Genomic DNA, 18040 nt, shown 5'->3' with positions numbered 1-18040 from the left:
GCCAAAGTTTCGGACAGTTTGGTCTAATACCCTTAAAAAAAAGTGTTGTATTCGAATCGACTGATTTGAAGGGGGTTTCACTTCACCTTAACGAGATTCTCGGCAACGAAAGATCTACGTGTAACAGCATCCAGGTACGCCAGATCGCGCCGTGAAATCTCAATTATGCGGCGACGAAAAATGCCGGGGGTCTTTTGCCAGGAGTTAGTTCCAAGGCGGAAGTGGCGAAAGGCTTGACAAGAGCATCGAACGTAACCGCGAAAGTGTGTCTATGGACGGACCGACCTTGGCCGTAAAAGACAGTGTCAGAGGTTTCAGTTGGGAAAAAAAATTCCACGAACGCCACCCCCGTACGGTGAAAGGGCCACGCCTTGGAAGAGGTCGTTCCCTGATAGGTGGACATTGTCCCGATTATCCGAAGGCGGGAGGGACAAAAGGATATTTAAGGTCGCGGTAAATAGTTCGAGCCGTAACAATACCTTGTCAGCGGTGGCCATTTTGTCGGCATTCCCTCCGCTGCAGGAAAGGGTGCAGATTCATAAGATTTGTGATTTATGCCAGGGAACGTTACGCCGGCTTTTTGAAAGCGATAATTTAAAAGTACGGAACGTCAAACAGGGGTTTATCTGGTTGTCGGGCTTATCGTTCAACGAGCGCCGAGGATTTCTCGTTTCTCCGGCTTAATCAGAATATTTAAATATCCGCAAGCTCGGGCGCTTAAATCATTTCATGTTTTAGTAAACCGGTGATTTATTTGTACCGCGAGATCAAAGCCGGTTTCTCGATTGAAACGTATTTTCGCGTAACTCGGTAGGAAACCTGGACGTATATCATTCGTAAAAGGAATTAGCGAACTGCTGTTATTTCGGTCGATATGCTGATAGTGCACGTGAAATGTACTGTAATTACTTCCGTGAATGCAAGGTCAACCGCAGGGGCGTATTTCCTGATAAAGATCACATTAGGATAAAACGATAGAGAAGTTCGACCTTTGTCGCAAAATAGATTCGTAATGCTCTTTCGCCGTTACGGATTTATTGCGTGGAATTCCGATAGTTTGTTAATAATGGTTTCACAGTCGGAATTTTAATCATTCGTGGATGCAAGTAGTGTACCTAGGTTTGCAGAAACGATACCAAATAGTACGACAAGGAACAAATGATGCTTTGAAGTTATTGATCGAGCTAGAAAAAAAATGAGTTGCCCTGTGTAGATCGCGATCTCGCTGCAGAAAGCATTCGGAACGCATTTTAAGTTGACGCGAGCTGGTCGAGAGGGAGCCACCGATCAAGAGACGTTCGAAAGGCGAGGAATTGTAATTACGGAGCAGGGCCAACTGTATAAAGCGCTCCGTAGAAACGAGGGCGATCGATCGCGGTTATGCTCTTTTCACGTCTTTCACGGGTTTCTCCACCTTTAATTACCCCGAAAAAAAAGGAGTAGGTACAAAATGACGTTCCCACACTTCGTTGGGCAACTGCAGCCGCGTCGCGGAAAAAATGTACCCTGACGTAAGCCTAACCGCGGTGATGGAAAGCATAGATTTTGTTAACCTCTCGGAAAAAGTCGCAAAACCTCCGAACCTACGTAATTCATTAAGGCAAACTTTCGACATATGTACCTACATTGCCGTGATCCATTTTAACAATGCGACGTATCGAGGCGAACAATTTACGGGGCAACGGATATATAATTGAGCCCATAATTATGAAAGTGGTCTGAGTCCAAATTAAAAATAAATGAGTTTATCAGGTAATTCACCCCACATTATCTTAAGCTAAATTAATTCACTGTCATTTCTACGATATTGTCAAAAATTCACCATTAGAGAGTGGTTGTAATTTCAACATTATATGGAATTCATTTAGTGTTAATTATGAAAGTGGTCTAAGTCAAAAATTTAAAGAAATTATATAAGCATAACCTTAAAATGGCACGTGGCCCTCTTTGGCGCGTTTTTGAACTACACGATAAGCCGACAAATGACAATCAAACGGTAACAGAAACGACAATACTTTCCGGTCTACCTAACAATACATGGAAATCATTTTGTTCTATTTTTAAAGTGCATTAATTCAGTTGGGCTCTTCCGAACTAATTATTGGCGGAAAAATAATTTATATATTTTACCACTATGTCCGCCGATAGCGGTTCAAGTAAATTAATGACAACGTACATATTATGTGAATAATATATATAATTGCATAATATAAAAATATTTTTTAATTTATTCAAATGCAATTCATGAAATATCTCATAACAAGAAATATATGACTTAGACCACTTTCATAATTATGGGCACAATTAACAGGTAACGTTACAATTTCGACCGACATATAATTAACAAGCAACGTTACAATTGTGACTTACGTTAAAATATGTTATTACAATTTATACGACCGCTGCCTCTTAAAATATCTCGAAAAAAGCTTACTTTTTTCAGTCTCGCGAGCGTTTTCGCCCCGGTTCCGCAAAGAGGGTACGCGTACTTTACACTTCAGGATTCAAACGCGGCCTTAAAGTAAACGACTTCATCGGCGCAAAGGGCGAACTCGGGTTTCGATCTTCAGCCCGGAAAATTCGACGGGCGTGGACTTCTTGCGGGGAAAGCTTAGAAAAGCTCCCTGAAACGGGAGGCCGGGAGACGCGGACTAATTTCGCGGCATTTCCTTTGAGAGCATAAAGGCGCGTAGGTAAAGGCGCCTGGCCCTGGCTGGAAATTGAAACGAGGATGGCACCGGTACCGGCGTCGGTACGTACCCGTGCCGGAAACCGGAGGACGCAGAGTCAGAGCCAAGCGTGCAATAACTGCACGGCCGGATCTCCGGCTTAATCCGCCGCTTTTATTTTACGCCTGGTTTTGCCATCTGGGGGAAAAAGCCTCGGCCTTAGTGCACCCGCGAGTCCGGAAAAGATTTAAAGCCTTTTTACCCCAGTGGCACAAAGACGCAACTGTCGGGAGAAAGAAACCCTCGCCGCGCCACGGTTAGGAAGAGGAATTATCACCGCTGGGAATCTGCACACGACGCGAGGTAAATGATGAATTGCGAGTCCTTTCAGGGTAGGCTCTGAAAGACTGGTTACCTGGAAAAAGAGAAAATCGTGAGCTCGCATCGATCCCATCGTGAATCGCGGATGAACGATCGCAAGCTTCCCACAAGGGGAACTCGTCCTACCTCCCCACCATGAAAGAAGTCTCGTGTATGACTCTCGATGCTCCAGATTCTGTCGTTTTCCCTTTCGTACCTGGATATCGAGCTGTATTTTCGAAAACTGCATCCAGGATTGTTCGGGCTGTCCCATTTTTGGCGACGCTTCTTCTCCCGTTGCCCCGTGAATTTCTCTGGTGGGAGTCTCTCCTGCAATTGGGATCGAATTTATTAAAACAATGCCGAAGAACGGACTCGGAAGGGTGGGCACGAGAGGTACAAGGGAATGAAATTGGGGGAGTTCTTCCTGCTAAAGTTTTAACGAGCCGAGGGGACTGACGAGCGTTAGTTAACTTCATTCGAGTTCTTGGGGGACGTGCAACAGGTCCAGGAGAACTTTGGAAACTCGTTAGAAGGATCCAGCCTCTGGCGTTTTCCAAAAAAATATCCTTCCTCCTCGATATGAAATTCGGGAAATGAAACGATAGGCAGTAATTCGTGTACCTCTGTCAAATGGGGTCGTTGGGTCGATCCACGTGGCGTTTGGCTGTAGGAGTTGCAGAATTCTCTCGGTGGAAGTCTCGGTAGAAAAATGTCCTGAAAACATTTGAGAATAATTAGGTGATAAATTTTATTACGTGCCGATTATGAATTTTAATCGGAAACGGTCTCACTGGATTTTATTCTTCACGAGGGTAGTCTCCAGAAGGTGCCGAGTTCTCGAGTCAGGGGTAGATGGAGATGAATGCCGGACAGCATCTGCCAGCAGTGGGTTGGCCTACTCCAAATAATCACCCATGAATTATTAACGATGTCAGTCTTTCCCCTCGATCTTCCCATTTTTTCGACATTCATCTTTAGCCTGTAAACGAATCGCCTCGGAGCTCCTAAAGATCCGAGTTCCAGTAGTCAAGCTGGGGCAAGAGTCATCACTCCACCATAAATTTCTCCGTTCAGGTTGAGAAAAGCCGGGATTACTAAAATTATGACTTTATGTTCCTTACGAGAGCAATCGCTTCCTAGCTCGCAGAATTGCACCGGGGCGGCAATTTGGAAAACATTTCAAGCACCCTATAATTACTACGCTTTCTATCCCCAGCAAGAAGTGGCTCAATTTCCCCGAGATAAAGCAATAATCCAGGCGACAGTGGAAGGAACTTCCCTCGAAAAAGGACGACAAAAGTCGAGCGTATCGAACTCGAATTCCCATAGAAAAAATTCTGGAAATCCTTGAAATCGTTCCAGGGAGGACAGGGGTCGAAGGCAAGACACAGAGCTGAGTTTTAAATACTGATGCTTTATTTTTATATAAAGTATTGTATAAATGTATAAACGCTATAAATACGTGGTATCTATCTATGGTGGTGGTGGGGTGCTAGTCGTGATCGCAAAGAAAGGGTATGACGAGGGCGGGCGGGGTCGGGGGCCGGCGGCGGCGCGCCATCTATGTACATTCATTCACTCGCGGAACTGCGACCTACCAAAGTCCTTCCGGTCTCCATCTAACGTAACACTGTATAAACGCGCGATCGGCCGCGAACAGCTCGGGGCGAGATAGCGTCCTTGGGCGTCGCGGTGGCGACGCGTCGGGGCGCATCGACGTCCCTAGCGGAGCCCGGTCGAAGGAGCTGCAGCGACAGTAGAGTGAGTAGTAGTACGAGTAGTAGTGCATATACATATGCGTATACATATATACGTGTAGATACATACATGTATATATACCCCCGTACGGTTCGGATACGGGTACATAAGACAAGAGGGAGACACATGCAATGCGCGTGGAGTAATGTAATAATAAAAATATGTATGCTTGAGTGCGGCAGTGAGTAATAACAACATCGAAGAACGGCGGAGGGCCGGGGGGTCCGACCCCCGATCCGGTCGAGGGTGCGGCCGGAGGTGGTGAGTCCCGGGTCCTCTCTCACCCGACTCGGTCCCCGCCTGCCGGGTCCCTGGCTCGGCGCCGGGGTCGGAGGCGCTCGAAATTGACTAAGGGCCCCGGGGGCGGCTGGGGTCGCCCTCTCCGAGAGGGCTCCTCCGGCCGACTCGGCGACGCTCCGGGGCGGGCCGGCAGGTCGGCGTTCGGGGACGGAGAGCGGAGGGCGGACCGTTCTTCAGGGGGGCTACCATGCTCCGAGGGTTGCATACGAAGCTCCGGGAAGAAGACGTTGAGCGCGTGAGGGTGGTTCAGCGGACCGGGAAGACCGTGGTGGGTGTGCCGCCGTCGCCGTGCCGAGATCGCGGGGGTCTTGGATCGTCTACCACTTGCCGTGAATGGGGGCGGGGATGATCGCTCCGTGGGAGCCGAGACCGGCATGGATGGCGCCGGACGGTCCGTTGATCACAGCAACTCCGGCGTCGTGTCCGCCGATGCCACCGGCGATGCCAGGGCCTCCGCCGATGACGGCGATGGCACCAGGGCCTCCCAGACCGGCACCTCCAAGTCCGAATCCTGAAAACCCACCCGTTAATCCGGACCCTCTGCGAGCGACGCCACCGAGGAACTCGGAGTCGAACTCACCACCGGGAGCGGCAGCGGCGGCGGAGCCAGAGCTACCGTCGTCACCGTTGATTCCACCGGAGCCAGCGTAGAAGGCGACTCCACCGTAGCTGGGTCCTACGAGGTTAGCGGTAGCCTGGGAGGGTCCGACGAGGGTGGCGGTTCCCTGGGAGGGTCCAACGAGGGTGGAGGGTCCAGCGGCGGGTCCTACGAGGCTGGCGGGTCCGGTACGGGGTCCTCCCACGGACTTGGCTCCCTCCTGGGGTCCGACGAGGTCGGAGGGTCCGTACTGGGGTCCAACGTTGGCCTTGGGTCCCTCGGCGGGTCCGATGTCGGACCTACCTCCGGTCACACCTGGAGACGCGTCGCCGTGTTAGAAAGCGGTCCCGACCCGAGAACCGGAGTTAGATACCCACCTCCGGAGACGATCTGTTGAACTCCCGCGGCACCGGCGGCGGCGGCCGCTCCGGCGGCGTAGCTGGCGCCCAATCCACCGGATCCCAAGCTAGAGGCTCCTCCCTGGAGGGACGCGGCGGTGCCGGCGCCGGCGGCCAGGCCACCGCTCAGTCCGGCTCCTCCGTGACCGCCAGCGTATCCTGCATATCCTCCGTATCCTCCGTATCCTCCCAGACCGCCACCGTGGCCTCCGTACGCGATCGCGGGACCGTGCGCGATCCCGGCGTGAGCCGTCGCCACTGCCAAGCAGGCGAACACAACCTGGAACCGTCGAATCGTCCGGTCACTCCCCGGGTCGTGTTCTGAGCCGCCTCCGGTGGCCCGGAGAAATCCGCTCCTCGGCGCTTTCGAAGGCCTGGCGACCGGAAGTCGCCGGCGACGCCCGAGCGGTGGAAACACGGAAACGCGACCGCGCGTCCCTGGAATCCGTCCGCCTTTCCCCGGTGGGCCCGCTATGGCCGCGACTGGCGTGCGAACCCATAATCTATCGATATCGCGACCGCGCGCCGAGATTACGGCCTACGTGGGCAGCGCGGCGACGTAACCGAGTGCGCCGCTTTCACTTTCGCCTGTAGCGTGTACGCGCAAAACACCCTGGATTCCCTGGCAACGAGAGAGAACTCCTAGTCCGGACTCTCCTAGGCTTGGTGTATTCCCGAGGTCCGGGCGCCAAGTCTCCGAAACTTGATCCCGGAATTTTGTCCACCCGGTGATCCCGCGATCGGAGGCAGGATCACCGTCATCGGGAATCCCGGATGACGTTAAATGCAGAAATTGGGTACCGAGCGCGGAGGCTTTACGAGGCGCAATTACGATTTGACCGGTACCGAGAACGGCTCTCGGCGGTAATCCTGGAAAGCTATGCGCGAGCCTCCCTCCGCTTATGGCGTTCAATAATGGGCAGGTTAGGCACTACGGATCCGGCGACGAGGAGCCCGGCAAAGTAAACGACTGCAACGATGCGGTTGCTTCATAGAAGTCCGGAGTATCCCGGTATCCCGTTATGTCACCGAGCGGTAATAAGCGAGCGTTGCGCTCCTCGGAAATTTATAAGGGTCCGGTGCCGTAACGTTTCGTAATTGGAGCGATAGCGCGAGCCGATTGCATTTTCGCATAGGCAACGATCGAGCCGGTCGTCGGACACCACGCCTAAGCTGGCCGCCCATATTAGGGTAAGAATTCTCCGACTCTCGGCTCGGGACGACTGCCGTGCCAGTTAGGCCGATCGACGGGGAAAAAAAACTAGGGGCAACGATTACGAGCAACCGCGCCACGTAATGGCGCGACCGAGCGCGAGAGGCATTCATAATTAATCGGGGCCGATTTTGCGAAACTGGACTTTTCCCAAGCGCGGACCGTACTGGGAAACTCGGGGAGTGGGCTTGGAGGAATCCGCGAAATCCGCGAATGTTTGACTCTTTTCTCCCGTAATTCGAGACCGGGTCGAACATCGAATCGACCTAACTTGCCCAATCGAGAAAATGGGAAATGGCGGGGAGAACGAGAGCATTTTGCCGGGCGATGTAAAGGCGAGGAGTAAATTGGATTTATCGGCGATATCGGAGAAGCCTCCACCGAGGAGAGATTTACCTCGTGGAGAAAGGGAGAGTGAGGGAGAGAATTCCGGCGAAAGAAGGAGCTAGGACGCGTTCTTTGCACGTGTCGGGAATCGGCCGAGAAGTTGCACTTAGAGTTGCGAGCCCGGAATTATGCATATCTAACGAGCGGGAAAACTTTCACATCCCGGCGCGACCGGCGCGGAAGCGGACGCGTCTCCGATGCGAAATTCCGAAGAATGAAAGGAGGGTCGCGGCGAAATTTTGTGGAAAATAGTCGGGCCGGATTTCGGTCGCGATGCATATTACGCGGCGTTACGCGATTCATTGACGGGATCCTCAAGGAAGATGCCCCGAGACGGGCGTCGATGACACCGCAACCGGTTCGCGTGAGCGTCCCGGGACGAACACCGTCCCTGGTGGTTATGAATGAACGGCGAAAGGCGCGCCGAGACGCCGACAATGTGCGCGCGTCCACCTCAAAAACCGTGTCAACCCGACGGCATTGAATTCCCATCGCGTGCCCCGTTGAACCTGGAGGCGCGACCGATGACGACGCGTTTTCCGCGACCGTGGCTGGCCGGTCCTTTTCGTCGTCTAAGCGATTTCTAATCTCAAACCGCGCGTTTCGGAAAAGGAATCGCGAGAATCTACCGGGAAAATTGATCCCTCGGAGAAGCAAGAGCCAATTACAGGTGAAAATTGGGGGAAAACCGGAGAACTTCGCGAGTCGTTTTCCGCGAGAGCGAGTCCGATTGCGAATTCCCGAGGCGAGTTTACGTTAACGGTTAACGGTGACGTTTCCAGGTCGAGCCGAGAGAGCGAAAGTCGACCTCGGCGAGACTCTTTCCCCGGGGATGAGTCCGGAGTCGGAGGAAGGAGTTCGGGCAGAGGTCCGAGGTGCGGGCCAGAAGGGCCTCCCTTTGGTCTAAGGGCTAAGGGCAGCTCACCACCCTTAACCGTGAAGGATCGATACTCACGAAGGCCTTCATGTTTGGTATGTGTGTGGTGGGCTGGTAGTCCGGTGAATGACTGACTTGGGCCGGGCCGCTGGGCCTTATATACGCCTAACTCTACTCTGGCCACGCTCCACAATCACCATCCTTTCGAAAGCCGCGCACCTCCACCCTCCCGCCCTCCCCCAGAAAAACTATAATCCTCCGAGTTGAGTCTCCGCGGCGAAGGAGCGCTCGGTGGTAAGGTTATAGGTAGTAGGTAGTGTCGGCGGCTCCGTCGAGCTGCCCGCACCTGCGACTTCTCCGCTGCACCTGGAAGTTTCTCGCGACCGTCGACCATCCTCGATGGCTCGCTTCGTCCCGGGTGCGCTACCGAGAACCACCCGACACAACGTCCTGGCAGGTCGCGTCTCGACGGATGTGCCGTGTTCGAGATGATCCGAGACGTCGAAGCTCGGCCCCGGGTGCCGCCGATGGCGCCTCGACGAGGATCGGGGTGGACTCGAGGATGTCCTTAGATCGAAAATCGGATCGCCCCGGACGACCGGCACTCGAGGTTAAGCATGATGCAACTGATCCACAGGTTACGAAGATCCCTCCGGTCGCCCGAGGGTGGGACGAGTGCAAGATGCATCGGCACCCGGGATGATGCAACCTCTTCGGGGATTACATGGACTCCGGAGAATTGACACGCAAGAAGGAAGGTTGTGGTCGGGCCTTTCGAGTTTGCAGATGTCGGGAAACGCCCGCCACCTGAGCGCGATCTTGGAACCCTAGAGTCGAGGATGTGCGAGCCCTCCGGAAGATGGATGAGTCTGCGGATGCGGTATTTAACTTGCATAAATTATGCCGATCGCGAGTCGAAGGCTCGAATTAACGCCCGATGCACCTGATTCACAGATTAAGCGCGCCATGCCGTTCGGGATCCTGGAGCCCCTGAAACGAAGGTCGGACGGATCGCCCTAATTTGCGGATGCATTTGCAGTTTGGAGTTCCGTGGAGTTGCTCCGAAATTGCAGAGACTTTAAGGGACGCCGGAGGTGGAAAATGTGCAAGAAAGGAAGGCGCAGGTTTTTCGAGGACGAAAACGTGACCTCGTCCGGGACAATGGACGACGCTTGTGGTGGTCAGGGTGGAGTTGCACGTCGGTTGTCCAGCCGGCGAGACCGAAGGAGTATCGCTGAATCACGGTGCCGCTTTACGACTATAGTTTGCGGAAATGAAGGATACGGGAACAACGCTGACTTGTATGCCATTATTATGACTCGATTCCGATGAAAAGAAAAGAGAAGGGAGTGCACTCCGTTTCGAGAGCCGCTTAATAAAAGAACGTCTCAACCTTTTTTTTTTGTTTTCACGAGTGCTCGCGACGCGTAACGAGTCGACGTTAAACTCCTCCAGGTCGAACCTCTTCTCTGAGATTTCTCGAGAATCGAAGTCGAATCGTTTCGGCTCGCCGAGAAAAAGAAAGACATTCCCCGCGGCGATTCATTTTCGGATTGGAGTCGCTGGAAAATGGCCGGTGGAGGGCTCGTCGCCTCGGCTGGAAGGAGAGCTCGAAAAGCCAACCTTTTCGCTCCAGAGGGTGAATAAATTCTTGTAAGGACGTCACGAGGTGGACGAGCGAAAAGGAGCGAAAAGGAATCGCGAAGGGCGCGTCTAGCCGCGGAATGGCGGGTCGTCGAATGGCCTTACGAGACCTGAATTCTTTTCTAAATAGATTGCTCGCCGTCGCTCGTTACTTATTACCTCAACCCACTAATTCCACGGTAGACGTTGAAACAAGAACGAGCCGCAGCCAGAGGGTTGGTTTCCACCGCGAGCGACAGTCCGAATTGCCTTCTCTCGCGGCCATAATGGGCGGTTCGGACCATCCGACGTCGAGCCAGAAAAGTGGCCGACTCTTGAAACGGTTTTCAATAAAGGAGAGGAAAAAGGAGAAAAGTGGGAATTAATTTGCCGATGGCGGCGCCTTTTTTCCTCGTTCGCTAAATTTTATTCTCTCCCGTCCGTTGTCGGTTCGTTCGACTTTACGCCCGCCCATGTCGCGTCGTTACGTCGATCCGACGTGCCGCGCGTGCATACGATCGGCCCGTTACACGAGTTTTGAAAATTTCAGGTGGATTTGGTTATTTTTCTCCCCCCCAGGTCCGCGACTTTCCTTTTCCACCCGCGCATCGGAGGGCCGAATGCCATGCCGTGCGGATGCGTCGCCGTAATTTCATTCCAGCCGTGTCGCCGGTGCTTTGAACTCCCATTTAACGAGTAATTACCCGCGCGGTAATTGCGCGGGCACGCCGGCGGACTTATAAGTTTCGAGATTCCTTTTTCCAAATTACGCCGGGCGGGCCGACGTGACGGAATCGAGCGAATCCGTCGCCGTTGGCTCCTATCCGCGAATCCGCGGGATTTCTTTTTCAGAGATCCGAAGCCGGTCTGACGTTTCCTAATTTTTCTCCCCGATACGCAATTCCGCCTGCACTTTGCCGCAATCCCGCGCGCGGATGCAACCCTCCATTCTTTCTTCGGCAAGCCCGACGAAATTAGTTGCGGAAATTAAGCAACAAAGTGTGCAGCAAAACCCGATGCACCGTTGCAGTTTCATCTTTTCTCGACCCGTGGACCCGGCCTTGTAATCGGAGAGTTTTATTGGAAATCGTTTCAACTCCTTTACCTCGGATTCCGCGCTGGATCCGCTTCGCCCTTTTCTCTTTTTGACGGAAACTCCCTTTTTTGCCATACCAACGATACGTTGAACGAAAGTGAAAGCATTATTTGGGAGCAACAAAAATGTCCGGTCTAATCGCAGTCCGGTCTCTGGGCCTTTTTCATTTGCCCTGACCGGTTTGCATGTAAACGTCATGGGTGTGACCGGGTTTCTCGCAGTTCCCCGCAACCCTGAAGAGTCCCCGAGACGATTTTCCGCTCTACCGAGCCAGATGCAGAGAACGAGTCTTTCAGAATTCCATTCGAATTCAAGTTTCCCTCTTGAAAGGGGGCTTTTGAGCTAAGAATTTCCAACTAAAAGGGTAACTCGAGCGTTATGTAACGCGTCAGGGCAGAGAGCTCGGGCGGGATATGATCGGCAAAAGTCTTGTTTAATCTCGGTAAAGGACTCTTACGTACGTTTATTTGTAAGAACGATACATTCCTCCAAGGAGTGAGTCAAAAAAATAAAAACGGGACGGCAAGGGTAGGTCGGAAGTTTTACGAAAATAAACGATGCTCGACGTCATATGAAACTCTGCGCACGCATTAGGAAATGAAATGATTTATTTCCTTTGATAAAAAATTCCGAAGCTGGACGGTAGCGCCACTCCGCGAGGAAATACGGAAAAAAGGAATCGTTATCGATATCAGCGTCCACGGAAAGATCTCCTCCACTATTCGGCTCGCGTTTTCAGACCTCTATAATTACTCATGGAAATGGATATTTGAAATGCAAGACCGCCGCCTGATTTCGGATTCACTACTTTCCTTGGAAGGAGGGCTTTGCGCTAAACAATTTCATACTAAAGGCGGCATGCAAGTATAATGTAACTGCTCCGAGAAAACGAATAGGTGGGAATCAATGACCCGGAGAAGAGACTCTTAAGAATACGACAAAGTCCTGCGAAAAGGAAGCGGAAAGGCAAGGAAATTCAGAAAGAGAGAGAGACGAAGACGGGTGAAAAGTTGGGCGGAATCGGCTGCGGATCTTCCGATCCGAGTCGAAGACATTTTCCTGCGGAGCCACTCCCAGGGAACTATCCAGGTTTCCGAGCCAATCAATTAAAACGTGGAAACTCGTCCGCAGGAATGTTAAATTGATTAAAAAAGAACGCGCCGTAGTGGCATTTCGTAAAGGGTAATACATTTGAACCCGAGCTCGGGCCGGACCGAATTTTCCCCCGGTAAAGGAAAAATCAGAAATGAAGCAAACACTGGCGAGTCCTTTTAAGCTCTCGAGCGTTCGCTGAAGATTCGTGTGGGACATTTCGCAAAATGGACGCGTTTCCACGTGCACCAATTACTCGGTGGCTAAGTGACTCGACGTAATTAAATCGGCGAACCTGCGGATTTGGCCAGCCAGACTGGGGCGTGATTGGCGGAACGAATAGGCGAGCCAGCAAACGAGTACCCGAACTTGGTAAAATGGCATTCTTGAGGCAAGCACCGGCGAGCGAGCTCGACGGTCCACCGTGGAATACAGAAACGGCCTAGAGGGACCACCGTGGATAATGGTATCGAAATAAAGACATTAGACCACCGAAGCGTTAAATCCAACAATGACCAGATTTTACAAGCCGTCGTTTCATTTACAATGCCGCCATGAATCATATTCCGGCCTGGCCAGGTGATCGCGCTCTTGTTCCGCCATTGACGACTTCCACCATGGGGAGGGTCGTCGGTATCCGACGATTCTTAAGGTGAAGTGAAACCCCCTTCAAATCAGTCGATTCGAGTACAAAACTTTTTTTTAAGGGTATTAGACCAAACTGTCCGAAACTTTGACACATCCCTCCTGATCATCTAAGAATTGTCCTGACACATTCAAGATTTGGATTTTTAAACAAAACTTTTTAATTCAGCCCAGGCCAAAACCAAAATGGCGTCGAGCTCTGATATTTCGATCAATATACAATTATCGAAGGCTCTGATATGAGAATCGAAAGGGTCAGGACAATTTTACGACAATTTAGAACACTCTGGTAATCGATAAACTTGCATTTGAATGGGACAAAGGCAAAAAAAGTGTTGTATGCGCTTCTATGCTAAAACGATGGGAATACGAGGTTTCGAAGTGAAGATTTAATTCACCTGGAAATCACAGATGGCGCAGGGGGTCCCTCTGCAGTCAATTAGGGCCTCAGAAAGCATGAATCCAGAGGTTTTCTGGAGTTTTACTTAGATTTCTTTATAATTATTGTACGGAAACGACAGGTGGAGTATGCCATTTGGTACAATACCCAATATAATTCGACCCAGCTGTCAATATAGAAACCAACGTCGGCAACGTAGGCATTTAGAAAAATCTTCTTTATCCACGTCGACCAAGTTCCTCGACGTGTTTCACTTCACCTTAAGGCCTTTTCCAGCTTGCGATCGGAGGTTCGTTAAATAGTCGATCTAATTCGGTCTTTTTGCAGGACTCGAATGCATCGGCGGTGTCGACGAGCGCCTCGAAGGAGACGAAGAGGAACGGGTCGCGTCGTCCACCGAAGGGTGGTACGACATTATCGGATAATGGAACTTGACACGGTAAGCGAGAATTTAATCCGGTCTTCGCGATCAGCGAAAGAGATCGGGGAGCATCGAACGCGAGGCCTTGGGGAAGTCTTCGTGACCTTCTCTTCCTGCTCTTCCCAGGGAGAGTGCACGTGCTGCAGCTGCACGCACCGAGATGGTAATCACTGTAATCCCACGGTAACGTGCCGCTACCGAATGGAAATCGGCACGGAAATGTTTCACCGGGTCTAGGATGTCCTGGATATAGACATCGCCTCGGATCGGATTGCCTGTCGAAGGGGATTTCGAAAATAAAGGAACGAGCATTCGAGAAAGAATTTAGGTAATAAATGAATATATTTTGATTTCCATCGCAGAATTTCACGGTGCCATCGATTTTCCTCATTTCCCTCCTGTGAGATGCAAAAACCTGGTAATTACGAAGGAAGGCTTTTTACGTAATCATGCGCGTTATGGCGCTCCGCTCTTTTGGAGAGCGTTATAAAATTCGAAAACTTTATGTATTGCAAATTTATCCAATTTCGTGGTTTTTGTTAATAAAACCGCGGCCGCGGCGGAGTTAATATCGCTGATGGGGTCGGTTATGGACTGCTGGGGAAAAATAAAGTGAATTAGACGGATATGGAATATTTGGACATCAAGGTACGCACGGTGCTGACGATTTTTGCACGGTCATTGGAATTACCTGTTCGTTTAAATGGACATTTGAAACATTGGCGCGATCGGAACGGTCCTCGTAATTTCAGGGTGTTACGAGTTTCAGTGGAAACTCGAAACGGGGGATATCTCGATACTGCCATTTCCTGTATTAGGGTGCTACACAGCGGACGAGCTTGTAACGAAACGGCATTATTTATTTCGATTATAATTTTCACGCGAAGTATAATTCATATAAAAAGTAAAAGTGGTTTTCAGGCGAGTCTGTCGAAAGTCTCTCAATTTTTCATACATTTTCCCTCAGCTCTCGGCGTTAAGTTATCTCGCTACGTGAGAAGTAAATTCGTCGTAGGTTCTTGAAACTTCGTCATAAGGAAGCCCGAGGTTGAAGCGGCGCCAATGGGCAGAGCCAAGCCGAATTTGAATGCAGAGGCGTATATCAATTCCCTCGGGGAAAATTGACACCGTTAAAAATGGAGCACGCCGAGCTCGATATCTCGGCCGAAGGAAAGGGAAAATCCGAAGGAAAAGTAGGAAATGGGGGAGAAACGTAGATGCGCACCGCGCGGTTGCAGGTGCGGTCGTCGCCGGTGCGCGCACTTTTGCTCCAATTTTTATGTAACACGAGGATGTGAAACCGGAGAAATTTTATTCATGAAACGCACCCGTGGATCCATGGGAAAAACTTCCTACTATATAACGAAGATGACCATGCGTAATGCTCACCTTGAAAGCCTAGGTGCAGCGAGGTGTATTCACTTTGCGAGCGCATGGACGCGGCCATCCTCGAATAGACGGAGCTTTTGAAAGGCGGGTTTCTTTGAAAATTTCGAGGCTCTTAAGGACGACGTTGCAGCCGCGAGTCGAGGCCGCTCGAACGAACTCGTCTCTGGCCTTAGTTACCGGGATGTAAAGAGCACACCGTGAAGACACAATGCCGGCAAATCGGGTTACGAAGACGCGCGTGGAAACGCGCAGCGGAGATGGATATTCCCTTATTTGCCGATATTCCGCCGAGGGGACGAGACCTCGCGTCTCCTCCGTTCCCTGTACCTGGAAACGCGCCATTTTCTGCCATTTTCTGCCATTTTTTCTCATTTCCTGCAAAATATAAATCCAGATGAGTTCGATGCGACGAGGAAGGAACTCGGGGAGACAAAAGGCGACCCACGTGGGTTCGCGTTCGCGCAATGCGCCACTTCTCTCCGGCCAACTAGCTCGAAAGTATGTTACGTAATTGGTAGCACTGGATATTGCGAACTACCAGTGGCCGGCGTGGAGCTGTCCATCGTTTCCGTGTTCTGGCTGCTAGCCTCGAGCTCTTGCTCGCCCATTTCAGAACATTCTGAGGCCTGCTTTCTGTCGACGTACAGCGACACTCGATGCAGCTTCGACGAACCCGTGCTCTAGCCTGTCAACGCGATCGGCTTATTTCCCATCGGAAGGGGAGATGCCATTTTGCGGTATCGACCCTCTGGGGAAATGTAGATAATTACCGCCACGCGATAAGAATCGAAACACTCGAACGGGTGCAATCGATCGGATGCATTTCAAAGTAGGCGGTTCGAAAAACTGGGAAGATCTTTCTCGTTGCGGGAATTTTTCTCCGATCGGCTAGCAATCACAAATAAAAAGACACCGCGGAAACGATAGAAATCCCACTCAGAAGGGAGAAGATCGTTCTGGGTGAGCGTTGTTTTTATATTTAAAACATGACCATGGGTTGCGGAAGTTCGAAACAACCCGGTGCCTCGTTGGAAGTGCAGCGCGGCGTGCAGTTGATTTTAATGCGAATGCTCTGAATTTCAGGAACTCGGGGATAATTAGTCACGCGATTTTAATGCTTTACTTTTTCGAACGGTGAATATTGAATTTATTGCCGCGAGATCGGTTTCCCGGGCAAGGATCGTTCCTCGAGCGTCGGGAGTAAAATTCGTTCCACGGGATTTTGCGGAAATCGCTGCGGAGAGAGAGAGAGTTTATTATACGTCGGAGTAAGTGTCACGAGTGGCTCGAGATTTTCTTCGACTCGTCGGAAACGACTCTCCGAAAATACAGACCGCGTTCGGTCCGTATCTCGCCGCGAGTTTTCGCGTTCCTTTTAAAGGCCCTTGGCTTTCACTTCTGCTCGAGATTTCTGGGGAAACTCTAAATCTATTTGCGGGAAATTGGAGCGAAGTGCTCGCTGGCCGCGGACAATAAGCGCGACCGCGGTTACCGCTCCAAAGTATCATTTACCGCGGCTAATTCGAGTAAATATAACTTACCAATTGCACTAAATCGATCCTCGCCGACGCGAGACGTGCGGAAACGGTACACGCGATCGCGATTAATGGTCGGCGCGAAAAAGAATGGAACGATTCGGGCAAACGACCGATCCGAAGGCACCGAGGGCAATTGCGGTCGACGAGTAACGCCAAATATTACCGACGAGACGAAATAAAAATGAGAAATACCCCAGGCCCTTGCATTTCCCGATTAATTCAGCCGAGAGCAGGCTTCCCCCTAGGTCCCTTGGCGTTGCTCGAGGTCCGGTTTAATTAAAAGGCGAAAAAGGCCGATTGGCGGAATTTGTCCAGATCTGGCGCAAATTCCCCGGCGGTTCCATTCGGACGAGTGTCGAGCAGAGACCGTTTCTCGCGCAGCTGCAAGGTCGAATTTTTCCTTGCAGCTGAAAGGCCCGGCGATACCAGAGGGGTTAACCAGGCTCGTATGTTAATTGGTTGCACAACCTTCTTCCGGTCTGGATCTAACGGACGACGTAGGGTAGGTAAGCTGGTGCAATTCTCGGCCGATCTCTCTCCCTTTTTCTCGGCCAGAAAGGAGACACGCCTATCTTGGACTTATATATAGAGGTCGGTTGGTACCCGTGCCCATGCGTGTAGTAAATGCTCCGGTTAAGGTGAAGTGAAACCCCCTTCAAATCAGTCGATTCGAATACAACACTTTTTTTTAAGGGTATTAGAGCAAACTGTCCGAAACTTTGACACATCCCTCCTGATCATCTAAGAATTGTCCTGACACATTCAAGATTTGGGTTTTTAAAGAAAATTTTTTAATTCAGCCCAGACCAGAACCAAAATGGCGTCGAGCTCTGATATTTCGATCAATATACAATTATCGAAGGCTTTGATATGAGAATCGAAAGGGTCAGGACAATTTCACGACAATTTAGAACACTCTGGTAATCGATAAACTCGCATTTGAATGGGACAAAGGCAAAAAAAGTGTTGTATGCGCTTCTATGCTAAAACGATGGGAAAACGAGGTCTCGAATTGAAGATTTAATTCACCTGGAAATCACAGATGGCGCAGGGGGTCCCTCTGCAGTCAATTAGGGCCCCAGAAAGCATGAATCCAGAGGATTTCTAGAGTTTTACTTAGATTTCTTTATAATTATTGTACGAAAACGACAGGTGGAGTATGCCATTTGGTACAATACCCAATATAATTCGACCCAGCTGTCGATATAAAAACCAACATCGGCAACGTAGGCATTTAGAAAAATCTTCTTTATCTACGTCGACCAAGTTCCTC

At 50.9% G+C, this 18040-nt stretch overlaps 1 protein-coding gene across 2 annotated transcripts; it reads right to left on the bottom strand.

The window, feature by feature from the left end:
* Positions 1–5150: 5150 nt before the first annotated feature.
* Positions 5151–8671, bottom strand: LOC105697532 (spidroin-1). Of its 2 annotated transcripts, none has more exons than XM_012420899.1 (4): positions 8642–8671; positions 6066–6366; positions 5671–6003; positions 5151–5601 (listed from the first exon to the last, which is right to left on the bottom strand). In XM_012420899.1, exons 1-4 carry the CDS (start codon positions 8651–8653, stop codon positions 5408–5410), a joined length of 840 nt encoding a protein of 279 aa, XP_012276322.1. In that variant the 5' UTR covers positions 8654–8671; the 3' UTR covers positions 5151–5407. The 2 variants fall into 2 exon arrangements, with proteins under 2 accessions (XP_012276322.1, XP_012276323.1); XM_012420900.1 differs by having other exon boundaries at positions 5151–5586.
* Positions 8672–18040: the final 9369 nt, after the last annotated feature.

Source organism: Orussus abietinus, unplaced genomic scaffold, assembly GCF_000612105.2.
Source record: "Orussus abietinus isolate OABI.00-Male unplaced genomic scaffold, Oabi_2.0 scaffold39, whole genome shotgun sequence".
NCBI classification, from domain to species: Eukaryota; Metazoa; Arthropoda; class Insecta; order Hymenoptera; family Orussidae; genus Orussus; species Orussus abietinus.
The sequence above is the reverse complement of the archived record's forward strand: the minus strand, read 5'-3'. Positions and strand labels throughout refer to the sequence as shown.